Source organism: Danio aesculapii, chromosome 21 (assembly GCF_903798145.1).
Source record: "Danio aesculapii chromosome 21, fDanAes4.1, whole genome shotgun sequence".
Classification (NCBI taxonomy): domain Eukaryota; kingdom Metazoa; phylum Chordata; class Actinopteri; order Cypriniformes; family Danionidae; genus Danio; species Danio aesculapii.
The window spans coordinates 18,973,554-18,988,838 of NC_079455.1; the positions used below are offsets into that span (position 1 = coordinate 18,973,554).

Here is a 15,285-nt window from a genome sequence, read left to right on the forward strand (position 1 = left end):
GTTTAATGCATGTTTTGCTCAAAACAAACCCATAATTTATTAAGAAAATAAGCACAATCCTTTCAGACCATGCGCTGAGGCACAGAGCATATTTTTCCATCCTTAAAAATAGCAAAAATGGATTCGGACAAGCCCTTTATGCGTTTGCCCCATGAGCTTCAGACTTTGCGCCTAGAACATTAAAAAAAAGAGCCCTTTATTTATTTATTGATTTAACTGTCGATATTTTGATTAAATTACCTCATCAATACTGTACACTGAACCTTATTAAACTGAATATAGTCATGTCAACCTTTCACCAGAAGTTTATCAGTAATTGAAAAACAATTCTGTGCATTTGGCCCATTGACCATTGAGATCCTCCACATTATGCCGTCCTCTCCTGCATTTGTCTTTCACAGATGACCAGCTTTTTGGAGGACTTAAATCACACAGATCACAGATTTGAAATGACTGTCTTCTCTTGCTTTGGCTGAAATGCTTGTCCCTTTGGCCTTCATCTGGACAACCTGCTGCCAGAGGGTTTCAGTCACTTTAGAGTGATTCGCCATCTTGCAAAGTCATTGAAAACTGAAAAGTTAGGCTGCCCATTCTAGCTTGTTAGATAATTAAGGAATTTATCACCAGGTGCCAGATTTACACCAATAACCTTGAGGCATCTAAAGGCGTTCTCTGATTTCTCATTTCAGATTTTTATCCTGTGCTTCATGAAATATGCTTTAAAAACTGTTCTTTTACTCCTGTAAGGATAACTTGAAACAGGCCTAAGTAGTGACCTTGAAATATACTGTAGGAAATTGCAAGTTATTCTTTAATTTTGATCTCCACTATATAGATTTTCCTCAAATATTAGTGGCTTGCTGTATTTTCAAGCTGCTCATAAGTGGATGATGTAGAGTGTTCGCAATCCCCTTGAGCTTCACGCTGAATCCGAGAATATTTATAACCGATCATTAGCAGGAGCAGGATTAATCTCTCCCTATTGCTTCATTTGGATGAATTTAAGAGGCTAAAGAAGTGCGAGGAGTGAGGAATTATACTTGATATGATGAAATGTAAGTGTTTTTATTCAGCAAAACAAAGAATGACTTCAGAACATCCGCAGCAGACCTAAATAAGACACTTTTTATGCAAGCAAACAAATGCTTGCATAATGATGAACAATATTAATGTTACAAAACAGACAGGGGGAAAAAAATGAAGGTCGGAACCACGTTGCACAAATATGTTTGTTATCTAAAATATATGCAAAGCAGATGGCCTACTAATTCTGAAGAAGACATTGTAAATAAATTAGCTGCATACTAGCAGGCACAGAACAGCTTCAGCGTGTGCATTGTTCATTTCTGATGTGAGGCGCATTTGTCAGGGAAACGGCTAATCTTGCACAGGAATGGCTGCTGGGTAATTGGGGCGTTCAAGACAAAAGAATGACATGGTTTTCCCTCACGTATCTCTGACAAGCACAACACAGCATTAATGCACTCTGGAGACTGCAGGGAAACCCTCTTAAGACAAACTTGACTGCGATCAAGCCAATCTCTTCATTCGGTGAGAGCTGAAGCTCATTTTGTTCACCATAGAAACATTCAATAACTTGTATTTATGCAATTCTGTATATAAAACAGGCAGTTCTCCTCATTCTGATATTAACCAAAGCTGAGCAGAGACTTAAACTTAAGTTAACCTTTAGTGATTTACAACGATCAATTCTAACTCATCTCCATGACCGTTTCAACTTACCTTCATCTTAACCTCATGGCCCAATATATTGATTTCTAACCCTGGGGCTGTTTTTTTTTTTTTTTACTTGCTATCTTGAAGTGCATCCTATGATCTCTGTATACATCCAAGCTATAAAAGTAAAACTATTTCATAATACACCTTTCATATAATCTCTTTTCAGTGTCTGAAAGGTTAAAATAAGTCTCTGGTGTTCCTAGAGTGTATGAGAAATTTCAGCTCAAACTTCTGCACAAATATATATATATATATATATATATATATATATATATATATATATATATATATATATATATATATATATATATATATATATATATATATTTATTTATTTTTTTAATCTTTGAAACTTCCCCTTTTAGGCTTTGATCCAAATTGTGCTGTTTTGGTGACTGTCGCTTTAAATTCAAATGAGATCATGCTCTTTTCAAAAGGGGGTGGAGCTACATGTCACCTCTGCATCAATACAGGACATGTTATCTTAGTGAAATATTGAAAATGTCAAAAGAAGTGTCTAAGAAGAAGGCAGTCGGTGGAGACTCCAGTGTACTTTCAACATTTATAATGCTTCTTAGTTGCTGAAATTATCTTCAGCAGGTACAATGAAGACTCTAATGGTGGGCGGCTGCTTCTCAATCAGGGCTGTTTATGCTAATGAGGGGAGAAATCATCACTAAAGGATGGGGCTTTCCCCCTCTGTTGGCATGTACAAACGGAGAATATCAATCAAAAGATTGTTTTTATGAAGTGTGATTATAAAAAAATTCAATTAATTAACTTTAATTAATTAATTACCATTAGAGAATAATCACACACTGTTTCCCCACAATTGTGTTATAAAAGCGAGTTTCCACACAACCCCATATAAAAGCGATTTTTGCATAATAGGTCCATTTAAGGATTGAGTCTCTAAACTCCTATGCAAGAATTGACTCTGCTCTGATTGGTCAGATGACACAGTCAGTTATGATTGATGTTGACAATGAATATGAATATGTAAGTCTTGTACATGATGTATAAAAGTGACCACAAAACAAGTTAACAATTGTTTGTGCAAATGTGAAACACAATTATGTATATTACACAATATGTAACGTCACCAGTGATGGGAATAACAATGATATAAATAAGTGGCATAACTAATGAAATTACTTACTACCAGGACCAGACAAAATCTGCAGACATTTTTTCTATTTCGGCACAGAATTTTGTAAAAAAAGATAAATAAATCTGCAGCAGGGTATATATGCAGGAATCATAAAGGAAATTTCAATACCTTGTTAAGACTTTTTAAAGACCTTTTCAGAATATTTTAAGACCTCATCGCCACTTCAAGTTCTAATCAGTATCAAACCTTAAACTTATTAAACAGTTGCTAATAATCAGTTGTGGTTAAATTAATAAATGGAGCACAACCGTGCAACAGAACTTAGATAAGCTCAGAAGAAACAAACTAAATTACGTAGATGTTTTTAGCGACAGGTTTCAGCCACTGTTTAAACTCGTCTTTCTCCAACCAGGAGTACGCAAACTTACATTTTCCCATGTTGCCATCTGTTTTGCTCTATGGCAGGGCTATTCAATTAGTTTATCAAGGGGTCAGTTCATGAAAAGCATCCCAAATGAGGGGCCGGAAAGATATGACTTGCAATATGAGTGATGAAACAACAGCATATAAGTATTTTGTATTTTTGCTCCTTAAGACACCCACGTTGTATTTTTCTACATTGAAACGTTAATATATTGTATTTTGAAACTTCATAACGTCACTGCATTGTACAATGTGGCTTTTTTTTTTTTAACAAACATTCAAATACTTTTATAAGCACAATAAAAATCAGTGCATTGCTTAAGTAGGCTTCTTCTACATTCAGATATTCATTTGTTATAACAATTAGGGATGCAACAATTACAGATTTTGGTTGTACGATTTTAATCTGAAGAATAATCAGTTTCTCGGTTATCACGTCTAATGTAAATTTAAGCTTTATATTAGGTATTTCAATTAACTGCGTTCATATTATCTGCGTTCATACATAATCATTTTAATAATTTGTAATAATTTGTCTATATCTTTTGTTTACATTGCACTGAAAGCCACGCGGGCGACGCAGTAGTGCAGTAGGTAGTGCTGTCGCCTCACAGCAAGAAGGTCGCTGGTTCGAGCCTCGACTGGGTCAGTTGGCGTTTCTGTGTGGAGTTTGCATGCTCTCCCTGCGTTCGCGTGGGTTTCCTCCGGGTGCTCCAGTTTCCCCCACAGTCCAAAGACATGCGGTACAGGTGAATTGGGTAGACTAAAATGTCCGTAGTGTATTTGTGTGAATGCAAGAGTGTATGGATGTTTCCCAGCGATGGGTTGCAGCTGGAAGGGCATCCGCTGCGTAAAACATGTGCTGGATAAGTTAGCGGTTCAGTCCGCTGTGGCGACCCCGGATTAATAAAGGGACTAAGCCGAAAAGAAAATGAATGAATGAATGAATGAATGAAAGCCACTCACAACTGTCACCGCTACGGCATGAGATGTTTTCTACTCGGTGCATCTGAAAGGCTCAGCTTGTGTACGCATTTTGACAAATATTCTTACATTGGAAATAACAAACTTGCATGCGGAAAAGATGTGATATAAGCTCGGAACTTTAAACTAGCGCACAGGTGGCATAACTTTGTTTAGTTGCAGCAGTTTCGTTCCGTGCAACAGAAACGCGGTGCTAAGAAGCCTTTACGATTAAGTATACAAATGTTTTCTGCTGCTTGCGCCACTCGCTTAATGTCAGGTGACTCACGCTCTGCACAGCCTTTAATTGCAGCTCGTGCTGTATTGAACAGACGCACGTCACTTCATAACTATAGTGGTTGGTTTTCGACTGAACTAAATTTATTTTTGATGTCTTGGTCACACTATTTGGAGGGCCGGAACAAATTGCTTCGCGGGCCGCCAATTGAATAGCCCTGCTCTATGGTTTCGCTATGTGGAGAGCGTCACATCACCTTTGCGCGTTTGTCACAAATTACGTGACATCACCTGGACAGAGGAGCTTGGCCGGACTCACCCGGTCTGAACCAATCGAGGAAAATAAATACATTTATGCTTTTTTGGAGTCAAACACTTGAACAAAAACTTGGGCAATGCTTTAAGAAAATGTAAGTAAAAATGGGATTAAGACTTTAATACGTTTTAAGGGCCTTAATTTTCTCATAATTGATTTATTAACTTTTAATACTTTAAGACCCCGCGGACACCCTGTGCAGATTTAAGCGGAATGATTTTGGGAGCATTATAAACTTAATATATAAAAAAAAAAACCTTTTTAAGTTAATGTTTACAATGCAAATCCAATTAGATCCACTTTTTTTGGTAAACAAAGTCTCTCATATATCTCATATAAAGGCTCTCATATGATATATCTACTAAAAGGCAGATAATATTACTTTACAAACTGTATTGTAAAAAAATCTAACATTTTCATATTAGTAAATAATATTACTGAGATTAATTTAAAAACTGAATAAATATACATTTGCAGCCAAGTAAATAAATAGACTTAATGATGGGCTAAAAATCTGCAGATTTCTGTGCGCACAGATTCCGTGTGGGTCTACTTATTACTTTATAGTAACGAGTTTCACCAGTTACAACATTTTTAACTGATTCATTATATAATTGATATATAATTTGCAACTCAGCTTATTTACGCCGTTTTTATCTGACTGTCTCTGTCGGCCAGTTCTGGTATGTGTGAGTGGGGCACATTACTTATGATAATCGGCTAAAAATGTATGTGACGCTTTCAAAGAGGTAGACAGAGCCTCTGTATTAAAGCAACTTAAAGTAGTATCATTCTCACACATGGAAATAAGCGATACTACAATTGATTATTCCCACATGTGAGAACAATAATAAACTACAAAACAAGTCAATCATGTCAGTATATTTACTTTACAATCACATTTCCATATCATCAGCTTGCCATGAATGAGGGCCATAGCGTCCGTAGCTCGTTAGTGAGAGTGAGTGTGAACTCTGCAGTGATCACAATGAACACGAAAGCAATTTACTACAGTTTGATCAAGATTAAAACATGAACATTAGAAGGTTTGTTGAAAGAAAGAGCATCTTGTGTAATTGTCGAACTGTGTTTCAATCATGGAAAAATATCAATGTTCATCATCGCATGTAACAATATTTGCATGTTTTTTGCATTTAGAAAGCATCTGTGTCTTGAGGTCAGTCTATCTGATGCAAATTTTTTATATTCTTCAGTGTTTGAACTTTCAGCAGTGAAATTTAAACCACACTGAACTGAACTTCACCTCTGAAATCTGGACTTTACGAGAACTTCTATGTTTAGCAGCTTTGACACAATCTACATTGTAAAAGCGCTATAGAAATAAACATCAATTGAATTGAACATGCACAATTTGATTGGACAGGAATCACAGAATTGTTTATTCTACTTAGCCAATCACCATAGTCAATAAAAATTAACATACACAAGTAGTAACTGAAGGAAAATAGTGCAGTAAACGTAACGATACAGAACTAAAAAACTTACGCAAGCAAAAATACTCCTTTTTTTTAAAGTACTTGGTAAAGAAAATCTACTCAATTACAGCAATCTGAGTGTTTCGTTACTTTACACCAGTGGTTCAAAGTAGGGTAGTGGGACAATGATGAGGGGGTTTTCAAAACTCGAATAAATTTTATTAAACTATTTGAATGACCATATTTTATTCAGAACCCACAGAAGATGGTTAATAGTTACGTTAAAGAAACAACAACAACATACAAATAAAAAACCATCAGGCTTTAAATAAAAATAAAAGATTAATATCAAATTAAATAAAATTAATAAACGGCTATAAAAAAATTATATGGTTAGTAGATTGTTGAAATTTTGTGTTGTCAACATGCTCATGTTTATATATACTTATAGTTGGGTGTGCAACGTTTGTTTATTTTTTAACCACCTTCGAAAAAAATGGGGGTCGCGAGTCACTGACATTGTTATTTTGGGGGTCATGGCCTGAAAAGTTTGGGAAGCCCTGCTTTACACCACTGGTTATAAATCAACACATTATCTTATTGGCAAGGCACATCATTTATCATATCAGACTGATGACGATGTTTACATTTCAAGCTAATATCGGCCAATTTTTCGAATGTACAACGATTAATATTGTGCATCCCTACTTGTACTTCAGCAGCGAGACTGTGAACTGCACTTGCTCATACCTTTGTCCTGAAGGGCTCTGGAAAGCCTCCATGAGGGATGCCGATGTGTCCTTGCAGAAATTCCACCACAGATAGAGGGAACGACAGCTCATCCGCCCTTTCCTCCACCTCCGCCCGAGTCAGAGAGTTCTGCACCATGAACTGCGCCAGATCACCCACAATCTTAGAGGAGGGCGTCACCTGAAACCAGAAGCACAGATAAGAAGGATGCGCTTAGGCCTCCATCAATACATACAGCTAGCTTTTCCGCCTTTAGGACGTCCCGGCCAATCTGAACCAGGACTGGAAGAGCAGACAAACACGGCTTAAGACAGCAGATAACATTCGCATTGAAGGGACAAAAGAGGGAAGAATGGGAGAAAGTGAGAAGCAAGAGGCGCTAATGAAACCCAGCGCTAATGCGTCGCTTGTTGAGCAGGGTAGCGCTCGGCCTCCGATATTGACAATATTAACAGCGAGGGGACTCCGAGAACAGAAAGCCGACTATCTTCGATCATTTAATTAAGTCAAGGGAAATGAAAGGCAGCAAGGCGAGACCAAACGCTCACAGACGCCTCGGATTGGAGGAGATCAGTCAGAGCCTCTCTGAAACACAACAGATAAGCTTTTTTTGCTTCAAGCTCTTCCCAGTTGATCTGTCTCTGGGCCATAGGAGACAGGGACGGGATTATTTATTCACTCTTTCTTTTTTCCTCCCCTTTTTTTTGGCAAGTTATTTTTATTCAATTTCATCTGGAGATTGAGACTGTTGCGATGGAATAAGAGGGATGAGGAGGGAGGAGGAAAAAGAGAGAGCAATTGAAAGTGGGATTCAGAGAGGAGTTCTCGGGTCCACAGTGCTTATGATCTGGTGAGCGTGAGCAGATTTCGAGAGCGAGGGTGAGACCCTTCTGAGCGCAGGGGGTGATAATTAAGCTCTATTTAACCAGGGAGAATGTTAAATATGAGCATTTTAAACTGCACCATTCGTGATTGGTACGTGTCATGATTGCAGCATATGAACAACCTTAAACGTTCCATTCACTGATGGGAAAAGAGAGAGGAAAAAAATTACAAATCAGTATTTCTGCATGAATCTGAAGCATAGCGCTCATTTGCTAATCTCAATTTTATTACTGGCTTCCAACCTTGACTGTTACGGAGAGAGGAAATCTGAACTCTAAAAATGATCTGGATTGTGTATTATACAGGAAGTGGAGAATATGAAATTGGATTTTGAGTAAGCAAAGCCAGATTGTATATTTGTTAGGCATTTATTTATTTTTACCATCCAATATTCAGCTAAATATCTGTGGATGCACATCACATTAATAATGATCAAATCAATGAAAAGTAGCTTTCTATATGTTTGTATTATTCCAAAGGTTTTAACATTTATTTAATGAATAACAATTTGATTTGAATATTAATATGACACCTTTTAATATGGACTTTAATAAGTGTGTTTAAGAGTAGTGAACATTGGAATCCTGTGGTGCGCAAAAAGCAGAAATCTTTATTTTTGTGTGAACCTGAATGGAATTTTCTACTATTTTGGTGTAGTTTTAATTCAATATTCTACAGTGTATTAAATATATTCATTCATTTTCTTTTCGGCTTAGTCCCTTTATTAATCTGGGGTCGCCACAGCAGAATGAACCGCCAACTTATCCAGCACATGTTTTACGCAGCGCATAACTTTCCAGCCGCAACCCATCTCTGGGAAACATCCATACACACTCATACACTACAGACAATTTAGCCTACCCAATTCACCTGTACCGTATGTCTTTGGATTGTGGGGGGAAACCAGAGCACCCGGAGGAAACCCACACGAACACAGGGAGAACATGCAAACTCCACACAGTAACGCCGACTGACCCAGCCGAGGCTCGAACCAGCGACCTTCTTGCTGTGAGGTGACAGCACTACCTACTGCGCTGCCCTGTATGAAATATATATATATATATGTTTTCACTGGAAGGACATCCGCTACGTAAAACATTTGCTGGATAAGTTGGTGGTTCATTCCGCTGTGTCGACCGCAGATTAATAAAGAGGTCTAAGCTGAAAAAAAAAATGAATGAATGAATTATTACAAAGGTAAACATTGGGTGAGCAGGTTACATTGTAACCATGTGTCCTAACAAGACACTACGTGACGAGTTTTGCAGGAATAAGCAATTGGGCTGTTTGCACTAGACGAAACACAGCCGTTCAGAAGCACAGAATAGTGCACTCACTGCACATCAATAAAATGGTAAGGTTTATAATCTAATTAATACACATTAAAACTCTTTAACATTAATAAATGTAGATGCTGAACCACTGATATGTGTTGATTTGTACCAAGTCACAGTTCTAAATTTCAAAGTTAAATTTCAAATAGTTTATTTTACTTTCAACATCTGAGGTAAACTATCTGCTGCTGCCTTCAGTATATGGCATGTAAAATGGCATTCAAACTCACACTATTATCATTTAACACTGAATAAAGAGGTGTGCCTGAGGTGATCATTATCAGTTTTGTTGTTCATCTGCGAGAAATTGAAGCACTCTAAAATATAAAATTTCAGGTGTTGGAGAGGACAAAAACTCATTTTAATGCTTTTATTTAGAACATGATTTAAATCAGCTGTTAGGCTCGACAGTCAGGCACACTGCTGTTGGCATCATCAGTCTGGCAACCTGCGCTTGCATGTGTTTTAAATCAGGTGTGCATTACCTAGTTCAACCACTGGGTGTCAAATATACATACTGTACCTTTAAAAGAACTACCTATAAAACCCAACTATTATGATCATCGAAGTCTTCATTGTGACAAGGAAATATTTATATATACACAGTAGCTATTGTAAAAATTAAAAACAATAAAAAAAAAAAAAAAACTCAATTTGCATTTTTTAGCTATAGGTTTGAATAAAATATTAATGATTGGTTTATTGGGACAGCACGGTGGCTCAGTGGTTAGCACTGTCGCCTCACAGCAAGAATGTCAATGGTTCGAGTCCCAGCTGGGTCAGTTGGCATTTGTGTGTGGAGTTTGCATGTTCTCCCCGTGTTGGCATGGGTTTCCTCCTAGTGCTCTGGTTTGTGTGTGTGTGTGAGAGAATGTGAGCGTGTATGGGTGTTTTCCAGCACCGGGCTGCAGCTGGAATGGCATCCGCTGTGTAAAAAATATGCCAGAGTAGTTGGCGGCTTTAAAGTGGAGATTAAGCAGAGGGAAAATGAATGAATGAATGATTGGATTATTCTATAAAAGGTATGATAAAATTTCTCCCAAATTTCTAATAAAACGTTTAATATTTCCCCCAGATTTCAATAAAATATTGGATATTAAAATAATAAAAAAAAATTTTTGGTCAGAAAAAATTTGTTATTTCATTTATTGTGATTAAAAATCAGGATTGCACCAAACATTAGTTTCCGAACTCTTCTGGAGTTAAACTGGATTTTTTTTGTCTAAAATTAATATTAGTATGCCTTATAATATAACACTTTTTAATTATTTTATGCTAAATGTTTAAATTAAATGCCATTTTAAATTTAGATCAAACAACATCAATAATTTATATAATAAAACAAAAATTGTTTCTCAAAGCCATAACTATTGTATAAATCGTGAATCCAGAGAAAGGCCTCTTACTTCATACCATTTTTGCTTCCATAATGAATCTGTATTCCTTTTATGAAACAGATTGAATTCATAGACATGTCAAGTATCTTTATACACACTCCTCAGAAATAAAGACACTAAAGGCTTGAGTGGATTTTATGCTGATAATTATACCTTATGATACACTTCCCAAATGACTGACAAATTTTTAAAAGCTATGAAGCTGTCTCTGCAGAGATGCCTTTTATTATTTGAAGAGTTGGAGTGTTTTGAAGCGATTACGTGCCAGGACCCAGCGTTTCAGTCGAACTAGCTTACAAAGGAGAGGGGGAAAAAAAGGAGAATTAAAATCTATTCCAGTGAATCAGAGAAAAACAACTGCAAAATCCTCTGGCACGAGCATCTATCTTTTATGTGTATAAAGGTGTTGAGTGTGGCAGCACAATATTTTTAAACCTTTAATCATTTTTAAATCTGCCCAACAAAGTCTCTGAATTAATGATGTGCATTTGATGTAAAAAGCGCAAGTGCAGTTTAAACTAAATATTGTTTGATGGAGACGTTGGTGTTACATTTTTGCTTGCTGAATTTGACCAAAATAGTTTAATTATAACACACTTGAGCATCAGATATGTAGCAGTAAACTAGTAACTGGACACGCGTGACAATAACAGGAATGACTCAGAAAGCATGAGCATTTGACAACATCACGACTCAGTCCTCAAGTGTGTGAAACATAACATCTGAGGAAAAGACGTCAACCTAATTAGCTAAAAGGTGTGGTGTCTTTGGCTCCATATAAAGAATAGACTCGTGAAATTCAAATGTCTGTGAAATGAAAATCTGGATTACTGCAAGCAATAAAGAGGTTAAACGGGTTCGTCATGCAAACCACAACTGCATTAATAGTTTCTATTTGAGACGAAAATCTTTTAAGCGCTATGACATTCGATGAGAAAAGAGCTGAGAGCTCATCTGACAACTGAATATTGTCGAATGATGATGCATACTTTTTAGCAGCCTTGGAAGCATTTTTTCATTATTTTTCACTAAATATTTCACATTTAACCTCCAATCATGCACAAAACCAGTTCAGAGAGAAATTATAACCAGCTACAAGAATAATTACAACATTGTAAATTATGATAGTCATATTCATGGTGTATTGCAAAATATTCTGATGATATATACAAATATTTCTGCAATGCTCCATATGCCTTGTGGGAGTCTGTAATCATAGCTTTCCTTTTAAACATCTAATTTGTTAATCCATATTATAAGCATATCAGTTTGTCACTCTTAAATCAGCTCTTAAAGTGTGGTCACATATTGAGTTCTAAATAAGTTCATTTGAAACTCCCACACAGGTCAGTTTCAAACCAAACAACTTCAATAGCTCATTGTCACCGAGCAGTACAGTTTGATCCCATACAGTATGCATTTATTTTTTCCATTACCACTGTCAGAAGTTCCAAAATACGGAGTTCAGCTAGACTTACTGCAGAATGTTGATTGGTTACAGAGAATCATCACTTGCATGTGTAAGAATAGGAATAACAAGTGCCATTGGAAAATGCAGACTGTATACCAAAACATTGTAATATTACAACACCATAATAATCATGCCAAGCAGCATGATCTGGATCTACTGTACACTACCTGACAAAAGTCTTGTCGCCCATCCACGTTTTAGGAACAACAAACAATAACTTGACTTCTAGTTGATCATTTGGTATCAGAAGTGGCTTATATGAAAGGCAAAAGCCTCTAGATTACACTTATTTGACCAAAATAAAGTATGATGATGGCTTGAATTTATTTATTCATTTTGGACAGTAAGGTCTGACTTTGCTTAGACAAAAGTCTTGTCACTTAACAGAAATAGAGTACAGTATAGAATATAAAGTCATGGTGCAGTGGAAAAATAATTAATATTGTGTATGACTCCCATGAGCTTGGAGGACTGCATCCATACATCTCTGCAATGATTCAAATTACTTATTAATAAAGTCATCTGGAATTGCAAAGAAAGCGTTCTTGCAGGACTCCCAGAGTTCATCAAGATTCTTTGGTTTCATCTTCAATGCCTCCTCCATCTTATCCCAGACATGCTCAATAATGTTCATGTCTGGTGATTGGGCTGGCAATCCTGGAACACTGGAATCCTGAAGCATGAGAAGGAGCGCTATCCTGCTGAACAATTCGCCCTCTCCTGAGGTTTGTAATGTTATGGGCAGCTCCATAACCCCAAACCATGTTTTTCCTTGACCAAACTTGACTGATTTCTCTGAGAATCTTGGGCCATGTGGGTTCCAATAGGTCTTCTGCAGTATTTGTGATGATTGGGATGCAGTTCGACAGATGACTCATCAGAATTTTTCCTTCTGCCCCTTTTTCCAAATAATCAACCAGAAGTCAAGTTATTATTTGTTGTTCTTACAACTGGGACCGACGACAAGACTTTTGTCAGGAAGTGTCTGTCCTCAATTGTATACTGTTCACATATCACATCTAACAACAAGTGGAAAGTGCGAGGGGCACTGCTTTATCTATTTACTCTCTTGCCATGAGTCTACATATGAAACACTTCGGCTACCAACTAAATGCCTCAAAGTAGTTCAAACAAATGCGAAGAATTAACTAAAATGACTTCATTTCAGACTAAATCTGGCCAAAACAAATATTGTTTGTTTCCGTAGTTCAAAACGACAAGTAAACTCATTGGCGTATTCTGATTTGGCTTTGAGCTACAATTGGTCCATGGCGATTACGCAACTGGTGCATGTGTTCTGGATTTCTGCCTTCTTTGATGTGCTTTATATACCATATCCAAGAAATTCAGACAGGTTAAGTTACGTATAAGATTAGACTTATAAAGTTCTAAGCATTGTTTTTGATGAGTGTATGCACATTGGCGGTGCTATTTAGTGACTGTATACAGCAAATAGGAAACTAAAAATGTGGTATGTCGTGGTTTACCAAATTGTAAGGTACTGCTGAGTGAATATGAGGCACTGGTGTTCTTAAACTTAAATCTGTTGCAGTATCCCAGTGGAATTAACTACATAGGGATTACTTATATAAACTATTTAATTATATCAAAGTCAAGTCAGTTTTTTAGGCTCTGTAAGGAAAATTGTTTACTGGATCCAGTCTATAAAGTCCATCAAAAAAAGAACTAAAAATAGTCAAAGAAAAATAGGTAAGGAAAATGTAATCTCCCAAAACACCAGAGTAATGACTCACTTTGATGAGGTCACCGAGCAGCTTGTTGGCTTCCGTGTAGGATTTCTTCACCTCTTTAAACTTGTTGCCCAGCCCCATACTGTGTGCTTGAAAGTGGAGATTGGTGTACTGGCCACCTGGGATCTCGTTCTCATAGACATCAGCATTCCCAGACTTCATGGTGGCAGTGCAGTCAAACGGAGCATAAAGGCCCCGGGTCACTTCCCAATACTCACTGTAGTCAAAGACCTTCTCGAGAGAGATTCCTGAGAAACACAAACAATAAGAGGAGGAACAAAAGGGGAAAGAAAAGACAGATCATTAGCCACCGAGTGGAAGAAGCAATCTGAGAACAAGTAGCACAACAAATGACTATCTGACATTAATATTTAATCAAAAATAATGAAAGTCCTTGTCTCTTTAACAGACTGCACCGGCTAATCAGGCATTCTTCCAAGGCTTTTAATCAGTCCTCGAAAGCACGGCGCACAGGGGCCTGTATGTGGTAGAAGCAGGGAATCGGTGGCAGAGCATAGATTGCTTCCTGCCACTCACGGCTTCATCATTTACCAGCAGCAGTCAGTCAATTAATCAATCAATGAGGCGCGCCACTTGCAACAGAGTTTACATGCTCATTTGGCTCCCTCATCCTCACTAATTGCCCATCACTGCGATCACAATAGTTTTCCTGTGCAAAAGATAAAACACACGTAACATTTGTGTCTATGTACTTGTTGTACCAAAGAATGGCTGCAGGAAGTCACAACAATGCTCTTATGAAAGCTGCTTACATGCATTCTTCTGCCACTGCTTGCTGCCACCCTGACTACAAGCTATTAGGGACTATTGATGTTACGGTGTAAATGTGGCGTGCCCAGCTCCCCCCATGCAGACCAATCTATCAGCGCACGTCAGTCAGCCTGAGCATTGATCTCTGGCCACACGGCCTTTATCGTGATGAACTGGTTTGAAGAGAAGAGACGAAGAAGAGTGAGAGAGCCGAAGGGACCAGAGCAGGACAACAAGAGTTTGATGGAGTAAGCGCGAAAGGCAGATTCATAAATGACAAGGTGAGAGAGAAAGTTGAAGGAGAATTGGGAAGATGACAGGATGTTATATCTATCCATCTGTTTACCTATCAGTCTTGAGATTGTGTTAAGTAGACTGACAGAAAGACCTGAAATCTCTCCTTCTGCACAACAAATCCTTGCTCATATTTCTGTTCTCTGTGTTTTATAAGGGGCACCTTTTTCTCTCTCTTCAGAGAAATACAGTTCTCTGATAGTGTGCTTTATTGTGGGGAAATGATCATGTAGGATGGATGAATATGATCATGTAGGATGGATGAATATGATCATGTAGGACATATGTAAATGATCATGTAGGATGGATGAAAATTATCATGATGGATGTAGAAAAGGCCATAAATTCATGAAGACGAATGAAAATGGTGGATGGACAGATAAGTAGACAAATGAACAAGTTGAGG

The 15,285-nt window shown here is 37.4% G+C and overlaps 1 protein-coding gene across 1 annotated transcript in view; it reads right to left on the minus strand.

Moving 5' to 3' along the window:
* The window catches only part of pcxa (pyruvate carboxylase a), a 233,831-nt gene that overhangs the window by 3,178 nt on the left and 215,368 nt on the right, over positions 1-15,285 (minus strand). The window contains exons 17-18 of the mRNA XM_056446283.1: positions 13,818-14,062; positions 6,977-7,156 (exon numbers count right to left, since the gene is read on the minus strand). Of these exons, the coding sequence (XP_056302258.1) occupies positions 6,977-7,156; positions 13,818-14,062 (425 nt within the window). The remainder of the gene's footprint in view (positions 1-6,976; positions 7,157-13,817; positions 14,063-15,285) is intronic.